At 45.1% G+C, this 19,799-nt stretch overlaps 1 protein-coding gene across 1 annotated transcript in view; it reads left to right on the top strand.

Annotated features, from left to right (window-relative positions):
* LOC131891576 (beta-1,4-N-acetylgalactosaminyltransferase bre-4-like) overlaps window positions 1–19,799 on the top strand; it is a 35,627-nt gene that overhangs the window by 12,830 nt on the left and 2,998 nt on the right. The window contains exons 2-4 of the mRNA XM_059241189.1: window positions 49–214; window positions 278–397; window positions 14,540–14,615. Coding sequence (XP_059097172.1) covers window positions 49–214; window positions 278–397; window positions 14,540–14,615 — 362 coding nt within the window. The remainder of the gene's footprint in view (window positions 1–48; window positions 215–277; window positions 398–14,539; window positions 14,616–19,799) is intronic.

Genomic DNA, 19,799 nt, shown 5'->3' with positions numbered 1-19,799 from the left:
CACACAGTTATATTTCATTTTTGAAATAGTACCTCCATATTTTCTCAGGCGGATTCAAATGACTTTAACCGTGCGATGTTATTCAACGTTGGATTTGCTGAGGCAATAAAAGACGCTAATTGGGATTGCTATATATTTCATGACGTGGATCTTTTACCAGAAGACGACAGGAATCTGTATACTTGCCCTGAAATTCCTCGACACATGTCAGTGGGTGAGAACGATGAATGTTGTACAATCAAAAGATCTTTGAACTTTCATGACCATTTTTTTCCAGCTGTGAGCACCAAGAAGTATATACTTCCTTATTTCAGAATGTTTGGCGGAGTAGTGGCACTTACAAAATCTCACTTATTTAAGGTCAACGGGTTTTCTAACCAGTTTTGGGGCTGGGGAGGTCAGTATGAATTATGATATGAATTAAAGATTGTATTGTGATTTAGTACATGCAACTCCAAACCATTGAATCAGATTTTGCCATCCTAGGGCTTGAACCAAAAAGCCTCGGAATCAGATTTATGGACACAGTGCTTTAATTACCGTCTTCAGGACGGTGACCAGGGGAAGGCATGGAGATAGGTCATTTATGCTAAGAGCTCTCAGGGAATGTAATGTGCACTCCGTAACAGGAGCATCAAAGATGGAATTGGGGAGGAAAATGATCCTTGCCGGCTAATTCATTAGGCAGAGGGGACTGCATGCCAAAAATGTCGCTTATGAAGAGGGATTATGCCATACACGTACTTAAGCGTATGAATATTTAGGGGTTCTGGTATTATTGCTGGAGCAAGACTTCATCACACAACCATGCAATGGTCCTTGGAACTTTCCCTTCCAATTATGCAGATATGGAATGGCTAATGACTTGATAGGAGGATAATACTTCAAAAAACGTGAATAATTCCTTTTCGAAGCCCAAAATATTATTTTTTCAACTAAAATACGGAACCACCTTTGTCCATTTCAACTTGATCTGTGTCTAGTAAGTGACTTCGGGGTTTTTTTCTTTGTCTAAGAAGAGTATTGAACAATCTTATACAACATTTCGTCACAGGTTATTTAGCGGAATTTCAGTCCGTTCAACGCCATCAAAATGGGAGGCCTTAAGATACGAAAAACAAGTCCAAAAGCTGTTTTTGAAGTGTTTTTGTGTGTAATCGAATTTATTAATTTTTTTCCTGGGATTAACACTTTAGCAACCTTTTGTACTAATTGCAGAGTTGAAACAAAGAAAATACATTTACAATTGCATGTAAAGTAGGTAATAGAGGCAACGTATTGGTTAGGCTAGATGGATGCCAATTTTGCAAGAGCTCTTGGTGCAAAGATTGGAGCACGTTTCGTTTGGGCGAGCCGAAGGGCTGGTGCAGTAAACCAAAGATGGCAGCATGGACGGAAAAAGTATTAGAATCACAGTGTAGAGCAGACACCATGCAATTATATTTAGCGTATGCTAATGATTAAAAGTGTCGCTCTGTATAAAATTCTGTTGAACAATTCCCTGCAATAATAAATGACTAGGAAACTGTAATTCAATCCTTTAACAAAGAAGTAGAGAGTGTCCTCCCAAAAGGTTGTCATCTCCTTTCATGCTTCAAATGCTTGGAGATCAGTTCTCTAGTGCATTTTCAACTCAAGATACAGTAGTTTAGGATCAACAATTTATTGCTCTAAATATGAGTCTGCTGAGATTGACGAGTCTAGTCAAGTTGAGCGGCTAAATGATCTAGTAGACACAGATCAAGATGTTTTTGAGGCCATCACAGACTTGTAGCTTTCCAGTTCTCCTGGTCCTGATGGTGTGACATCTCAGTTTCTGATGAGATGCTCACTGGGTGTCGATCCTGTTTTTTTGGTATTCAATGCATTCTACCTTGAAGCAAGGCAACTTTCCCTCTTATCTGCATTAACTCATGCTGTTCCAAATTTCAAGGAAAGTCGCTCCCCATTAACTATTGGCCGATTTCTCTCACCACAATTATTGCGAAAGTGTTTGAGAAGATCATGATGTTCAAACTTGAAGAATTTCTTGCACATTAAAGGGTCATATAGATTAATTCATTAGGACCGTCGCAAGCATGGGTTGAATAACAGGAAAATGGGTAGGGAAGGAAATCACATCTTTGCTGAAACCACTTGAGTGACCTCTAATTATAGTTTGAGAGGTCCAATATCCCACAGAACCATCCAGCCAAACCCTGGAAAATTTTGCTGCATGCTTCAAAACCTAAGCCCCAGTTCTTGTGCCCGCCCTAATTAATTCCTGTTCTGAAAAAACGAAGGTTCTTAAAGCATCCATAATTTTCCCAAATTGACGTACTGATTCGTTGCACCTCTAGTTGTGAGCCTAGAATCCAGGGGCTTATATTCCAAACCATTTTTCTCGAAGTCCAATTCTCACGTTTAGTGACCGTTGCACATTAGTGCAGGTGTAGAGAGATTTTAATGTTACAAGGAAGTGTACAAGGACCGCTCAAGCAAGAACCGTACTGATGAATTTGTTTAGTTTTTCTTAGCAATTTGAAATTTTAAAGACTGGGGGACAAATTATGGTTTATTGGCATTAATATGGTTTACCTATCAATGATCAAAACTAAATCTATACATCCCCCTAAGGTGCTTTTTTTAAATGGTATTGTAGGATGGTCTAAGGCCTCTTAAAAGAGGAAACAACACGGCATTCCTTGGCCCGCCAAAATAGGCCATTGTGATGAATAAGACAGCACCTCTAGTATCAACGAAACACGACAAAATCCTTTGTCAGCTCCCGTCGTTGATGGCATTTGGCTGGGAGCCGGACAAAGGTACGTGACCGCCAATACTCCGAAGGTATGTCGGGCCATAGACAAGAAGGTGTTGGTAAGTCCTTGACCAAAAAGGACAACTTATGTCCGGACATCACCTCCAGAAAGGTCAGGTTCCCAACACTGTTGGACGCTAACCAATTGTGAGGGGCTCGGTTTCACATGGAAAATGCGTCCATGCATTATTAGTATATTGGGACACGCAGAGGTGTTGCTTGAGGACTTTGGTGAAGGTGGCATCGGTGGATTTGAGGGCGGACTGGGCGGAGTTGGGAAGTCAGAGGTATAGGCCATGGAGAAAAATTGGGGTGATGTAGGTCCGGAAGAGTTGAAGAACTATTGGAAGGGGGAGATTCTTGATGGGAAGTCTATTGCAAATGTATCCGATTCTAGCTTTAGCCTTGATTATAGTGGATTGGTAAAGGAGTGTTGAGTGGAGAAGGTAAAACTGGCATATTTAAAATTGATGATTTCAATCTGACTATTGTTGATTTGGAAGGAGGTGGGAGGAAGACGACCAATATGGAAAACCATGGCCTTCGTCTTGATGTTTTTGACTTGAAGGCCGTTCCCTCGGCAATAACCGTGTAGTGCATTGATGGCATTTTACAATTCCACGGCTGAATCAGTCAAAAGAACCAAGTCGTCTGCACACTGGAGATATTGTACAGGAAGTTGGTGGATTAGGGAGATACCCCTGATGATTAAGGGGCTTTACTCTTCATCTTCTTGAAGGCCACGTCCTCCTCACTGACTGACGTTGGGACGTCACCTACGGGCTTAATGATTCCATGATCCACCATTTCATCAAGATCCTTCTTGACAGCGGCCAACTGACGAATTGGTATTTGGTGTGCAGTGTTGATCGCAAATGGCCTCGCCCCTTCCTTCAAGGTTATCACCGTTGGATCTCCAATAATGGGACCACACATTGGTTTTCAACCGTGATTCATCAAAAACAGAGCTGTAAACAGATTTGAGTTTGGCTTCAACGAAGTGAAAATCGTCCCTAGAGGGTGTAGAAGGTAACGATAAAATCCATTCTTCTCTCTCTTTCAACGACCAAAGAGGTTGGGCGGGATCAGGGATCGAATTGCCTTGCTCTTCAATTACAGAGATAGCCGGACTGGGGAAATTGGGTCCAACAATTCCCAAGGCTCGCCACGCATCCAAACTAAGGTATGCATCGTCAACATCATAGCTGACGACTACGGTCACGTTATGGGCAATATATTCATTACTCAAAGACAGTTATTATAGATCCAGGGGAGCTTGAAACCAAGCATCAATATTTCTTACCACACCACGGTTTCTGAAGAAACGTGGCTCCAAGATTCGAGCCGTTTTTTATTCCGCCTCGTAATTTAAAGGCCTCTGTCTGTAAATGATCGACGCCTTAGCGGGCAAGCACTCCAAAACGCCCTCATGGATGTCTTAGTGCGGTTCCAAGAGCACCCCATGGCAGTAAGTGGGGATATCGAGGCTATGTTTTCCCGGATGATGGTCCGAGAAGAGGATGCCCGATTCCATCATTTTCTCTGGAGAGAAGGCGTAAGCTTGCAAATATAAGTCTACCAAGTGGCTGGAGTTGAATTTGGGGACACTTCCTCACCATGCCTGGCTATTAGACCTGTTAAGAACGGCCAAAGACTCCAATTGTTCCACTAACACTAAATCAGGAATAATAAATCAGTTCTATGTCGATGACTATCTGGACAGTTTTGAAGATCAGGATCAAGCCTTCACATCCTGTCTGGAAGTACGACGATTTGTGGCTCAGGGAAATTTCAATCTGCGAGACCGGAAATCCAACCACAACACAGTAGCCCTCGCCGCCGGATTTTCATCCCAAGAAGTGCTCGATCTGAATGATGGAATCTACACCAAAGTGCTGGGACTTAAATGGCATCCAATCTCAGACTCACCCGTCTTTGAACCTACCCATGAGGATGTAATCCTCACGAGAAGGGGTCTGCTGAGCAGTCTCTGAATCTTTACGACCCTTTAGATCTCTGCGCACCTGTGACGGTAGCGGGAAATATCCAAATGAAAGAGCTCGTCATCCAAGGCAAGGGTTGGAACGAGACCGTCGATCAAGACCATGGTACGTAGTGGCTTGCTTGGAATGACAACTTGCACTCTGGAAGTGCGAATCTCGCCCGTTGAAGAGGGATGGGCAACCTGACTCGCTCGGGAGTGGAAGAGCAAAAAACGGGTTAAGAAGGAAAGAAGTGTGATGGGATATGACTGAGAAAAAGAGAAAATATATGTGTGAGAAAAAGTCGGAGTCAGGTCTACCCCCATTCTTGAAGGAAACATTCAGTTCCTCAGAGCATTACACAGTCCTCGAGAACGTCATATCATTTGCTGGTCCTTCAAGCTGGATCGCGGTGACCTACGGATTTGGAGATACGGAAGAAAGAGCGATCAAGGTGATTGCAGTTATCGCATCTAGCCATATGGAGGTGACGGACGACTTGCAGCCGCCGGCCACGGCGAGCCAGAGGCCAGGATCCACGCCTCACTTGAACGGTCAAGAGGAGGATGGCCGTGTGCGTTGAGAGATGGCCAACAAGAAGCGGGCCATCTCCAGGTCAGTGAACAATATCAGCGGGTACCTCCTAGCGACAAGAATGGATCAAGGACATTGTTACGAATGAAAGTTGTGGGGATCGAAAAGTTGGTCAATCAACTCGAGGCCATCACTGAAGCCCACCTGAGGACAAACGTTGATGAAGACGAGAGAGTGCGCGTAGAGGAATATCTTCATGAACAGAAGGAGAGGGTGATGGCGGTCAAATTCGAAGTGATGGATCACCTGGAACGCCGAGAAGACGAGGAGTCGACTGCTTTCGGACCAGATCAAGAGAACCTATGGATCTTCCAAGAGGCGGAAAAGCAGAACACACCCCATGATCCAATCCATTACCCGGATGCAAGTCCAGATGAGACAAGAGAAGTCTGCCCACACGTCGGGGAAAGGGCCCAGGAATTGGACACACACCGTTCAATTAGTCCCCACGTCGAGAATCAAGGCCCTCCGGAAGTTTCAGGGAGAAGTGTAGCCCCAACTACAAAACTGTTGTGGATGTTATCAGCCTCGTCCGCAACTACATCTTCAAACCCGGGTGCCCGGTCAACCATCGAAGTAAGAATGCCCAAATTTTGGGGTGACATTACGAAATTTGAATTGTTGTCTAATGCCTTTCAAGCATTGGTGCATGTAACCAATAGTTCATCGGTCGAGAAGATGGGTCTGCTTAAGGCCTCGCTTGAGGATGAGGCCCAACTGCTAATCTCTGGTTATGGTAATACCAGAGAACACTATTTTGCGGCCCTCCGAGTGTTGGGGGAAGTGTATGGAGATCCTGTCTTGCTTGTTGAAGCCCATCAAAAAGAGATTGAGATCCTCCCAAAAGTAAAAGCCAGAGACCTAACTAGTCTGTCCAAGTTCGCGTTCTCTCTTCAAGGACATCTACTCGCGGTCAGTGAAATGATTTGAAGTGGAGATTCGCTTTGGGCCCATCTCGTACGTACAATTGAAAGGAAGCTGGACCAAGATACCTATTTCGCATGGGATACATTTGCCGAACGGATCACTGATAAGAACAAGTTGATGGGGTTAAGCAGGTGGCTTCTGGAGCGCGTAAAGAAACTTCGTCGCTTCTCGGACGGAACTGGTCTTGGATTGTTGGTCAAAGAAGTCGTCCAATCAAAGCCATGGAGAAGCAATTCCAACACATCTACGATCCAATCTTGCCTCCAGTGCCAGAATGACCATAGGATCATTGATTGTCCCTCTTTCAGAACCATGAACGCTCAGGCGAGAATGGAGTAAGTCCTAGCCAAGAATCTCTGCTTTGGATGTTTAAGACCGGGTCACCTGCCCACGAGGTGCAAATCTAAAGGCCGATGTGGTATTGAAGGTTGCCAAAGACAGCACCATGAACTCATCCATAAGATTGGTGACCAACCCGTGAGGATTCACAACCCTATAACAATGGCATCCGCTAATAGCTCTAATACAGGATGGCACGTCATCCTAGGTATGATACCAATAACTTGTTACGGACCAAATGGGAACATCACGGTCAATGCACTAATCGATGAGGGATCAGGCACAACATTTGTTACGGACTCCATACTCAAGAAGATTGGGTTTAACAAGGGATCAGAGACGACACTGACAGTGAATGGTGCATCAGGGTTCATGGAGTTTGGGTCCAAGATCGTCTCCTTGGACATGAGTGGGTTGGAGGGCGACAAGTTTCGAGCTAGAGTAAGGTCTCATCCCAATGTCTGTCATGCCCTCGGTGGAACGTCATGGGAGCAAATCAAGGGCTGTTGGAACCATCTGAAACTATCATCTCATGAGGGGAAAGTGGAAGTTCTCATTGGATTAGATAACGGACATCTTATTGAACCTCTGGAATCAAGACATGGATCAATTGGCGATCCATATGCTTTTCGGACGCGATTGGGATGGGTTTGTCACGGCCGAATCAACGAAAACCTGAAAGAGGGAGTTGGACTCGTCAACTTCACAACCTCGGGAGGGCCCACTGAAATGAGGATGGAACAGGCAATCAACAAATTCTTTGAAACAGATGATAAACAATGCTTCTCACTTCGAGACCAATATGCCTTGGACATGATCCAAAGCAACATTAAGAAACTTCCCAATGGTAAGGGCTACGAGGTTGGTCTTCCATGGTTCCCGGGTCTAGACAAGCCAAAGAACAACCGGATCATGGCTGAGAAACGTTTCTTTGGACTAGAGAAGAGGTTTGGAAGGGACCCAAAGTTTCACCTTGCATACATCAACACCATTCACGCTACGCTTGAGAACGGTTATGCCAAGGTATTAGAAGATTCACTCGAACTCTTGCATCCCAATCAGGCATTCCTTCCGCACCATGCGGTGTGGAAAAAGAATGGTAAAGATGTTTGGGTAGTCTTTGACGCGGCGGCAAGATTTCACGGGAAATCTCTCAACGACACGTTACTGACTGGGCCCCCCCTTTAATGCAAGCTCCTGGATGTCCTACTCCGATTCAGGGAGAACAAAATCGCCATCACTGCAGATATTGAGGCAATGTTTTGTAGGATTGCTCTAAAGGAAGGTGACTCACGTTATCACAGATTCTTATGGAGAGAATCTAAGGCTCACCTACCAAATGACTTGCGTAGTGTTTGGAGATTCCCCATCTCCGTGCTTAGCAATCAGTACCCTCCATCGAACTGAGGATGCAGACACACCAGAAGCGATCCAAAAGAAGGTAAAGGAGCAATTCTATGTGGATGACTATCTCGACAGCTTCCAAGACAAAGAGGATGTCATTACAGTGTCAATTGAGATTAAGAGAGTGTTATTGGAGGGGAATTTCAAGCTGAGGGGGTGGATCTCCAATAACAAACAAGTTGCCCAAACTATTTATTGGTGGAACGACAGAGTCAAGTGTATTGTTGCACCAGGACGATACCAAGGTGCTGGGACTCCAATGGAATACATTGCACGATTAAATTCTATTCAAGGTCAACATCAAGACCAAGGCGGAGTTCACCAGGAGAGGACTCCTGAGCAAGCTTGCAGGCCTATTCGACCCACAAGGCCTCATCTCTCCAGTTACAATCTCACGCAAAATAAAAATGAAAGAACTAGTGCTTCAAAACCTCGAGTGGGATGATCCAGTGTCTGACGAAACCAAAGCGTGGTGGGCGGATGGGATTGAGAGCCTCAGAGGCCTCTCAGAGATAGAATTCCCACGTTGTTTGTTGCCCATGGGGATGCAAAACATCGTCAAGGAGCTGCACTTATTTTGTGATGCATTAGAACACGCATTTGCTGCTGTAGGCTACGTCAGAAGTCTGGATTCATATGGACGCATCTCAGTCAGATTAGTATGTTCAAAGACAAGAGTGTCGTCTAAAAAAACGAAGACTATTCCGAAACTTGAACTGCAAGGCACCGTTCTTGTGGCCCGCTTGGCACACTACTTGAAAGGGACATTTCACTTCCACATTGATTCAACCTTCTTCTGGACCGATAGCCAAGTTGTAAGGTTTTGGATAGTCAACTTGGCTCAAAGCTATAAACCGTTCGTGGTTGTTTGGATTGGAGAAATCCAAACTCTTACCTGTCCCCAGGAATGGCGCCACGTCCCAAACATTCTAAATCCTGCGGACTTGGCCACGAGAGCCAACCAAACAGTTGGAGTGCCATCTAGTTAGATAAAAGGACCGTTGTTCCTGTCTGAATGCGAGTATAATTGGCCGAAACTTGCAAGCATTGAACCCACCACGGAAGAAAGTCGGAAAAAATGTTCATCTCTTCACACCACCGTGCGTGCCCAGGTAGGCCAAGATGCAGCAACATTAGAGGATGCTCTCCGAAGCTGAAGGGTTGAACATCCTGAGGCTACCCTTCAAGACATCATCATGCAGGGGCAGGAGGAGACGTTTCCTGAAGAGCTCAAGGCCCTGATGGGGGGGAGAATGCTCTCAAAATCTTGTCGTTTATTGGAGTTGTCACCCTTCACTGACCCACTAGGTCTATTGAGAGCCCATGGACGACTGAGCCGAGCCCAACTAGGATATGATCAACGATTTCCGGTGATTCTTTGCCCCAAGCATCCGCTCACCAAACTAATTGTCGAAGAATCTCACTGGCGACGCCATCATCCTGGTGTCAACCATGGCCTTCGTCTCTTACGACAAGAATATTGGGTGCTCAGAGGTCGACAGTCAGTTAAACAGGCGCCGAAAGTGTACTCACTGCAGGAAGATGACTGCTCGTGTGGCCTCTCAACAGATGGCGGACCTACCCGAGGAAAGACTGGCGGCAGGGAAACCACCATTCTACTTTACCTCTGTCGATTTTTTGGACCTATTGAGGTTCTTGTGCTCCGCAGCAAAATCGAGAAGAGGTGGGGAGCAATCTTCACTTGTATGACTGTCAGGGCTGTACACATTGAAGTGGCTCCTTCTCTGTCAACGCCGGACTTTCTGAACGTCTTGAGAAATTTCATTAATCTTCGCGGACAGCTCCACCAGATCTATAGTGATAACGGGACAAATTTTATTGGGGCGAAAAATCTCTAGCTTGAGCTCCAACGTGGTCCAATCGCTGAAACTGGAACCGTGGGATCAGCGAGGATCTTGTGGAAGCTCCAACGACCAGGAGCCCCACATTGGGGTGGAGGCCCTAGTTAAGTCTGCCAAAATGGCCCTGATCAACATCATTGAAGGAGAACAGAAGGCCCGCAGACACCTTTGCGATCATGAACTCAGAACAGTTTTGTGTGAAGTCATGGGTATGTTAAACTCACGTCCCCTTACGTACGAGAGTTCAGATCCGGGTGATTGCCGCGCGCTCACCCCAAACCACTTCCTCCTCCAACGATCAAACTCCAGCGTGCCACCCGGAGAGTATGCGAGTCTGAACACCAGGGATCATTCCCGATATGTTCAAGCCATTGTGGATAAGGTGTGGGACAAATGGACGGTCCAATATCTTCCAAAATCTGTTTAGCCAGGAAGAAGTAGTGTGCTGAGGGAAAATATCAAGATAGGGGATGAGTTCTACTGATTGGAACACCGGAACCGCGCTCATCATGGCGGGTTGGAGTCATACAGGAAAGCCACCCAGGACCAGACGAAATGGTTCGAGCCGTAACCATCCAGACAGAAAACAGAGAGGTAACCCGTCCGATCACAAGGGTGTGTCCTCTTAATATCCACACGAACCCTGGACGCTGAACCCATCGATGGGGTGGGACAAGCGAGTTGGGGAAGGATGGAAGGGCGAATCTCCGCCCTTGAAGAGGGAGTGGGCACCCTGACTCTCTCGGGAGTGGAAGAGCAAAAAAAGGGTTAAGAAGGAAAAAGTGTGATGGGATGTGACTGAGAAAAGAGAAAATATATGTGTGAGAAAAAGTCGGAGTCAGGTCTACCCCCATTCTTGAAGGAAACATTCAGTTCCTCAGTACATTATACAGTCCACGAGAACGTCGTATCACACTCATTGAAAAATTCAATCTTTCCCCGGTGTATAAGCCTGGATACCCAAACCCAACTCCACGTCTTTTGCGATGCCTCAGAAGACGCCTTTGCGGCAGTCGCGTACGTCGGAGTTTGTTTAACAGAATGTGGTCAAAATGAGGTCTGTCTTGTATGGTCAAAGACTCGAGTGTCACCAAAGCGACCTTTGACCATACCGAAACTTGAACTACAAGCCGCAGTACTTGGTGTAAGACTGGAGTGATCACTTGAGGTCAAGTCTTCGAATTCATAATGAACAAAGATTCTTTTGGACGGATAGCAAAGTGGTTCAATCGAGAATTACAAGCCTTGCCCAAGTGTACAAGCCATTTAAGTCACATCGAATTGGAGAGATCCAATCATTAACACAAGCGCCGGAGTAGCGCCATGTGCCTCTAACCTATTTTTCACAGACAACCGATTCCGTTTAAGAGGTTGTGTGAGTGAACTGAGTTACTATAATTCGACTATACTTCCATTGAATCCGATCCTTCCACTGAGGAAAACCATAATTGTATGATGGGGAGGGGTTGCTATATGATTGCTATATGCAAATCCTGGTTCGAACCCAGGCTTGCTAAGTCCAAGCTTCTTTGCAGCATTTAAATTACAGCATAAGTTGCTGCCTGAAGAGCTTAATTGGGCGAAAGTGAGATCATTCCTGAGGGTGAAGTAATAATTATTGTCTCAAGTTGTTTGTGATGAAGGAACTCAAAACGCCCATATACCGTTAAAAAAACTCTTATCCTTTCATACTCAATAGATGGATATTCCGTCTTAGGAGCGGTGCTCTCAAAGTTGAGATACTTAGGGAAATTTTCTCTATTAGTAATATTTTGTTCCTGGAAATAATAAAACTCTGGTTGGAAAAAAACGGAAATGGATTTAAAATTTGTAGCAAAGCCTTTATCTAATTAACCTATCGTACATCAATCTCAATCCATCTTGCTTCGCCTGATTGGATCGAAAAAGAGTCCATCAGCCCCAAAACAGATCATTTTTCCCCCACTAGGAAACCCAAGCGAGATCATACGTCACTTAAAACTCTCTAAATGTTCTTTCATCCGAAGTTTCCTTTGGTTTGATATTCTCTTCGTTACCTCGGATGCTTCTGGTGGTTTTGTGTCACGCCCTATCCATCAGATGTATATTGTTAACGCTTTTTGACAAGATTTTAGCGTATGTTATTCAGCCTTCGAGTATTTTTCACCTTCTTTGGTAATACAGTTGACCGAAGTATTTACTTCTACCACAATTGATCTTGATCATTTCTTTTCAATCATATGGTTCTATGAACTGACATCGCCTTGGGGGACTTGTTGTATTTGGTCCCAACTAGTCCCCTGTGTTTAGAATACAGGACCCTAATCCCAACAAGACAAGGGTCCTTCGGAACGATAACAGAAATCACTCGCGCGACCTCTTAAACGAAATCGGTTGTCTGTAAAAAATAGGTTAGACCATGTCCCAGGCCGGATGAACTCCGCGGATCTAGCAACCAGGGTCTCGGAGCACCCTCAAACATTAACAAAATGGATTCAGGGACCAGAATTTTTGCGGAAAGAGAGCAATTTGTGGCCATCAGAACATCGCATTGGTACAAATGAAGAAGAGAAGAGAGAAAAGTTCAAAGAAGCTATTAGCAACGCCGCCTTGCTTGGCGAGGGGGCTGATCTCCTGGATACAATGGTGGAAGAGTTGGGATCAGAGGACGTAGAGACCTGAACAGATCTCCTGACCAAACTTTTGGTGAGAATTCAGGAAGACTCCTTTCAAAAGAACTCAGAGGCGCTAACAAGATCATATCCTCTACCCAAAACTTCCAGGATGAAGGATCTTAGCCTTTTCATCGATGCAAGAGGGGTTATGCGTGCCAAGGGTTGGTTGAGCCGTGCTCAACTCGATTCAAACCAGAAACATCCAATCATTCTGTGTCCAAAGCACCCATCCTCTCAACTAATCCTAAAAGAGGAGCACGAGCATCATCATTATCGCGGCGTGAATCATGGACTAGCCTTGTTGCGGCAAAAATACTGGGTTTTGCGTGGAAGGGAGGCTATCAAGCGGGTGCGTCGTCTTTGCCGTTTTTGTCGAAGGTTGTTGGGAAAACCTGCATCCCAAGAAATGGCCGATGTTCCCGAGGAACAAATGGGGATTGGTCAACCACCATTCTTCCTTACTTCCGTAGATTTCTTGGGTCCCATGGAAATTCTCATTTCAAGAAACAAAATCGAGAAGAGATGAGGTTGCATCTTTGTTTGTATGACAACTCGTGCAGTTCAGCTGGAACTTGCCCCACCAACATTTTCATTATCTTCAAGGAACATTGACAAGGTGTGGAAGAGGTAGACCTTGGAGTATTTACTAGCATTACTGAAAAGAAACAAGTAGACGACGAGAATGAAGAACATTCAAGTGGGGGACGAAGTTCTCATCGTGGGAACCCCTGAACCAAGAGGAAGATGTAGGATGGCACACATCAAAGAGGTCCATCCTGTCCTGTGAAAGATGCCTTGGTGCGAGCGGTGACAATTTGAACCAACGACGGAGACCTGACTCGACCAATCGCCAAAATCTGTCCGCTTGATCCTATAACTCGTCACACCAATCCGAGAAGCCAAAACCGGCAAGGTGGGGAGGATGGATTGGCGGAAAGTTAAGCCGTTTTCCGCCCCTGTTTGAATCTGGGAATTTGCTGGTTTGACGTTCGAAAATGAGCAGGACAGGAAGAAACAGGAAGGAGGAAAAAAACAAGGGGATTGGGGGGGTGAAAGAACAAATAATGTAAAAAAGACAAAAACGTTGAGAATAATAATAAGTAAATCAGATTAAAATCTAAAACAGTCCATTTGCTGAGAGATGAAAGTCCCCACCACTGATCACGAAACAAGGCTTCAATGTCTTGGACTTTATGTAAGCACCGTCCATTCAGGTATTGTTAGCAAGAGTTGTTTTATTCCACTCGGATCCCGCTTAATAAGTTCCCAGCTTCAGAATCTTGGGCTGCCAACTTTCCTGCCCACCTACTTTGCCAACTGGGTGCCAACTGGGTGCCAACTGGGTGCCCACTAGGCCACAATGTTACAACTTCATCCCTTTGACCGGTAGATCAGTCAATTTGGCGGGAAAGCCAAAGGTATCAGGAGAATGCAGGGATATTATTTCTTACATCAAATACATTGTCTTCGTTTGCATCAAAGTTCAAACAATATGGATTGAAGCAATGGCAATATTTTTTGGGATATTTCTCTGTTACCGCCAAGGAGAGATACTGTAACGAGGCGTTTCAAATTTATCCCTCACCTTGGCCACGGGAGTTCAAGTCAAAACCAAAATCCGTGTCCTCTTCTTTAGAAGTCCCTGGATAGATGCATAGCACTGAAAATCATTTTCGCAAAAACAACAAAACGTACAAACGAAATAGTCTTTGCTGAAATAGTTGGACGTTAATTGCACATTTATAAAGGATTTAAGTCAACTCCATTCTCGTCAACTGCTTCATAGAGTGGCTCGTATCCCAACAACTTACACAGCGCTGTATTTTATATTTGTCAATTTAAGGGCACCTTCTTTCTCTAGATATTTGGCGAAATTTCATTTGACACAACTCATCCTTTGGGTATATGGTCCCTGACGCACACCTTTGTTTAGTTGCGTGTAGATGACACTAATAAAAGTGCTACTATTCGTTTCAGGTGAGGATGATGACATGGCAAATCGGATATTTCATTTTGGGATGAACATCTCACGATATAGTGAAGAAATTGCCAGGTATGGTGAAGTTTCAAGTAAATTCGAAAAGAGATTTTTTTTAATTTTAATCATATCATTACTTCCTCTGAGCCAAAGATTCATTCTTTAAGTGTAAAAGATGATCCATAGCCGCCCGGAGATTTAAGGGTGAAACCTGTAACAAATGCCACCTGAATAATAGCTTTAGTATGCAGTTGCGCTAAAGGCTTAATCCATTAAAAGCCGGAGGCTTTACAACCATGAACAGCCAGTGTCGGCCAGAAAAAGATCCAACCCAACACGGGTCATGGGATTAGTCGATGGATGGGAACGCCGTACCTCCACTGGTTTGGAAGGAGGGAGTGTCTGACATTTTGTATACGCGCTGATCATGTTTATGATGTCGCTGGCCATGCCTTGCCATGCAATTTTGCCTGCTGCAGGCCTTGATGAGCAAGGTGAAGTCGGCGAAGAATTTCCGACCTAGCTGACGGTGGTGGGACAATTTTTCCATCACAAAGGAGCAGTTCAGCACCGGCAGCCGGGAGGATGCTGAGGTTGCTCCATGAAGCTCAAAAGGGGAGAGCCACACTCATTGGGGGATAGATCACGAGCAGAGGCATAACTCCACATCTCCTGAATCAGCTTTTTGTACGCGTTATCAATCAAAGACATGATAATGGCCAAGTTTGGATCCAAGTAATCAATTTCCTTGGACACGGCCTGTAACATGCAATCGGCATGGTCAGGCTTGCAGGGAAACAGTGGAGTGCGTGATAGCGCGTCAGCAATCAAATTGTCTTTTTTCACCAGTCGCCCATTATGAATGTTGATGATGTCTTTGGCAAAAATTCCTACGAGGGGTTTTATGCTCCGTGATTACTGTGAATTAACATCCTCTCAAATAGAACTCACACTTGTGCACAGCGCGCAAAATTGCGAGGCATTTGAGCTCGATTGCGGCATAGTTGCCTTGTACAGCAGTTAAGCTGAACGATCCACATTGCACGACAGGTGGGCGTCCATTTTTCTCCTTCTGCATCAGCATAAAACCGAGGCCGTGTAACGTTGATGCATCGGATAGCAAGAGGGTTTTGAGCTTCTCATCGAATGGTTTCACGAGTAGAGAAGACGTCAGCAACTTCTTGGCTTGGCAAAATGCTTTTTCGTGAATGTCAAGCCACTGAAAAGAAACGCCTTTTTTCAAGAAAGGTCGAATATCACTCATGGCATGTGACAAATCTGGTACGAAAAACACAAATTGGTTCGCAAGGTCTAAAAAGGACTTCACTTCAGTCGCTGTTTCGGGGCAAGGAAAGTCTTGAATGGCCTGCATTTTGCAGGGTCGGGGCTCACCCCCTGGTCACTCACGATGAAGCTCGCAAACGGCACTTCACGGCCAGCTGCGAATTTGCTAAGGGAAATTGGTATTCCTTTATCGCGGCATCTGGTAAGGACAGTCTGTATGCGAACTTTCAACAGTTGGATGATTGGAGCACCAATGAGAATGTCATCAACCAACTTTTGGTAAAAGGTCAAACCTCTGATCACTTCATCAGACTCGATATTCCAATGGTTCCCACTGAGGCTCATGCCCATTAGAGCGAAGTTGCATTGATATCTTCCTGAAGGTAGAAGGAAAGTTGTCAAATTCGCGGACTCTTCATCCAGCAGTACTTGAAAGTACCCCATCACTGCGTCCAATTTGCAAAAGAATTTATCTTGGGGACTTCCACTGCGGATGATGTCTTGGGCAGATGGGAAGGGCTGTACAGGGGTCTGATAAACTTGTTGATCTCGCAGTAATCCGTGACCAACCTGACCCCAGCTTCCCCCTTCTTTGGGAAAAAAATGGGCCCTGGCGCACCATGTCGTGGCCTCCTTCACCCGAAAAATCCGTCCAGAGTGGAGCAACCTCTTGATAGTTGCGTCGGCCTCCTCTTGATAATGAAGTGGAATGGGACACGAAGTATTAGCATGGTAAGGGACAGCATTCTCAGCCAATTTGATGTGGATTGGCTTGCCAACGATGGGGCCAATCAGGGGCCAATGAATCCGAAAGGACGTCATGAATTGTCTTCTTAGGTCCTGTGTCCTCCCTTTGACTTCGCTTGAGGCCTCAGCTGTTGCATTGATTTCCTTGGAAGCCACTAACGGAAAGGTGGAACCGATGACTCCAAGGTTTTGGAGATTGTGCCAGGACACAAGCATGCAATTACGCATGCATGCTGACAAGAGACAATCTGCGTATGCTGTTCTGCCATTGACGGGGAGCTTGAGAACAACACGACCCGCCACGGACATTTGGTCACCATTGGCTGCTGTCACCGTATCATGGGCTGATTCCAGGTCAAGGCTATGTCTCTGAACCAGGTCAAGGGACAACATGGTCCTTGTGGCTCCAATGTCAGGAATATCCCTGAAATGGAACTGAACATTTCGAGGAGACCGGATGTGGACGTTGATCCTTGGAGTAGCACGAGATCCAGAGGCGCTTTGGACGGTCTACGTAGCGTGAACATGTGAGACGAAGTCTGACTCCTCATATTTGAAAGGATTCTATCCGACGGTCTCAGGTTCTTCAGAATGCTCAGCAGAAGAGGTGCTCTTCATGACTTGGAAAGCTCTTGCTGGCAAAGACGGGGCCTTGTCCCTCTCCAAGTAAGGCACTCCACTCCTGGATAAGGGGCACAAATGACCCTTGCGTCCACATTTGTTGCATATGGACGACTTTCTGGGGCATTGTGCTGCTTTATGCTCCTTCGCACCACAGCACGTGAAACTTCCATCCAGCTCGGCCCATGAACGAACCTTTCCGGACTTAGGCTTGTTGTTCCCCATCTCTTGGGACTGACTTGTCACTCTGTTTACTTCAGCCGTAGAAGTTGGTGGGATCGTTGCTGCAAAGATTGCCTTCGCATACGCGTAGGTTTGCCACTACAACAGGTGCTAGGGTGCACATTCCCATTGCCCTGATGCACTTAACTTGTGTGGTGTTGTACTCCTCAAAGACATCAGCCTCTTTACCGGCCCAGGATCCTTGGTTTTAGGGTGTCTCAAGGTTCGTGGCAACTTTAAACTTGTCCAACAACTTTTCTGTTTGAGATTTAAAGTTATTGAAGCACATATTCACTTGATCGCCAGCAAATGTCGAAGGCAATCAATGGTTGCTTCGGCGGCTTTGGTGGCCGCAGATTTCATTTTGTTGAACCATCTGCGTTGGCCTACCACCGCAGCTTTTGCCGATTTTAAGGTTGGAGCCATTTTCACGTTAGTGTTTTAACCTTCACTTGATCGAGAATTTATAAGTCATTGCGAGAAACATCTCGATTTTGGACAGTCAGACAATTTCGCGGTCCGAGATGACCACTGCGCCACGTTAAGTTCTTGTGTTTGACTGAATCTATCGAGAGTAGTCAACTTATTTATTATCTCAGATTACATTATCACATAAGCTACGGAAAGCCGAATGGAAACTTATAAATCGTCTGTTTGTTCCCTTTCAATTTTTATATGATATTTGGTCTACCAACGAATTTGAGTTGGCAATTTGAGACCGAGCTAGTCCTTGAATGTAAGGTTGATCTGGGATTCTATCTAAAACTTTGTCCAAGTCTGACTTGAAGGATGCAACCGGATACACAAGGCCTACGTATTCCTTACGAATACCAGAGGGAAGCAAATTAAATAATGAAGGAGCCCGAGAAAGAAAAGATGTGGATTTCATTGTTCGAACTAGCCTGGATTCTTGAGGGCTTGAAGGTGCTCTCAAAACGCACTTATGGCCTCGACGGTCACTAGAATTGACCCTAAGACCTCGGTTGAGACCAAGCTCATGAATGCTTTTGAAAACGTACAGTATCAGATACCTTTCGTACCTTCTCTGAACATTGTACCGTCCCTTTTTACTTTTTTACTTTTTTTGTCTCTCCCAATGTGAGAGCTCTCTCAATCCTTTGATGTTCCTTGTGAAACATCTTTGGATTTGTTCGACCTTTTTCAACCTGAAGAACGCATTGGAGCCCAAATGGGTGAAGCATATTATAAATAAATATGTTGCTCGACAATCAACTTGTACAGAGTTAGCATCGTGATGCCATCTCTGGACTTCAAAGTGTGATATAAACAACCACACATTTGAAAAGCTTTACCCACCTTCAACTGGATATGCTCATCGAACTTTCTATTTTTTTGGAGGATTACACCTAAGCCTTTCATAGATGAGACCTGCTCAATGTATTTACCTTCATTATCTACAAGTGGAGTGTTTAAGGGAGTTGACCCAAACGTCATTGAGCGGAATTTCATTCCGTTCAGGGCCATATTACTCTCAGTTACCCAAGAGTAGATTCGATCTAAGTCCTTTGCAAGACTAGTGGAATCTTGGCCATTCCTACCAGAAACTAATTTGTATCGTCAGCATAAAATGAGAAACTGGCAGTAATACTAAGCTTTTGAAGCGGGAACGAATATTGCAAAACCGAGGGGCCCTAAGATGGAGGCCTGGGGATCACCTGACTTGACATTATGTATGTCACTAAGGGATCCCTCGACCTTACAAATTTGCTTCTTATCCTGAAAAAAGCGTCTTATCCAATTGAGAACCTTGCCTTGGATCCCAAAGTCATGAAGTCTATTCAACAAAAGGCCATGATCTACTTTATCAAAGGCCTTGGCAAAATCAAGGAAGAAATCATCAACTGACGCGCCCCTTTCCAGTCCCGCAATGACCTACTCTAAATGCTCAATCAGTTGGGTAACCGTGCTAAAGTGTGCTCCGAACCCGTGCTGGCTAAGAGGAAGGACTTCATTAACCTCAAGAAATTCAACAAGTTTGGACTTCATGATCTTCTCAAACACCTTCACAATATTCGAAGTGAGAGAAATCGGCCTATAGTTACTGGGGAGCGACTATCTCCCCCTGTAAAAATTGGAACAACGTGAGCTAATTTTAGTGACGACGGAAACTTGCCCTGATCCAAGATCCAACACATCAAGTACGAGAAAACAGGAGCAAGAACCAGTGAGCATCTCATCAGAAACTGCGATGTCACACCATCAGGGCCAGATGAACTCGATTGTCAAAAGTCTCTGATGGCCTCTAAAGCATCTTGATCTGTGACTACAAGATCATCTAAACGCTCAACTTGACTGACCTAGTCAATCTCAACAGACTCATCTTCAGAGCAATGAGCTGTTGCTTCTGAACTCAGTGGGGTTGAA

The sequence above is a fragment of the Tigriopus californicus genome, chromosome 12, assembly GCF_007210705.1.
Source record: "Tigriopus californicus strain San Diego chromosome 12, Tcal_SD_v2.1, whole genome shotgun sequence".
In the NCBI taxonomy this organism is placed as follows: Eukaryota; Metazoa; Arthropoda; class Copepoda; order Harpacticoida; family Harpacticidae; genus Tigriopus; species Tigriopus californicus.
The sequence above is the reverse complement of the archived record's forward strand: the minus strand, read 5'-3'. Positions and strand labels throughout refer to the sequence as shown.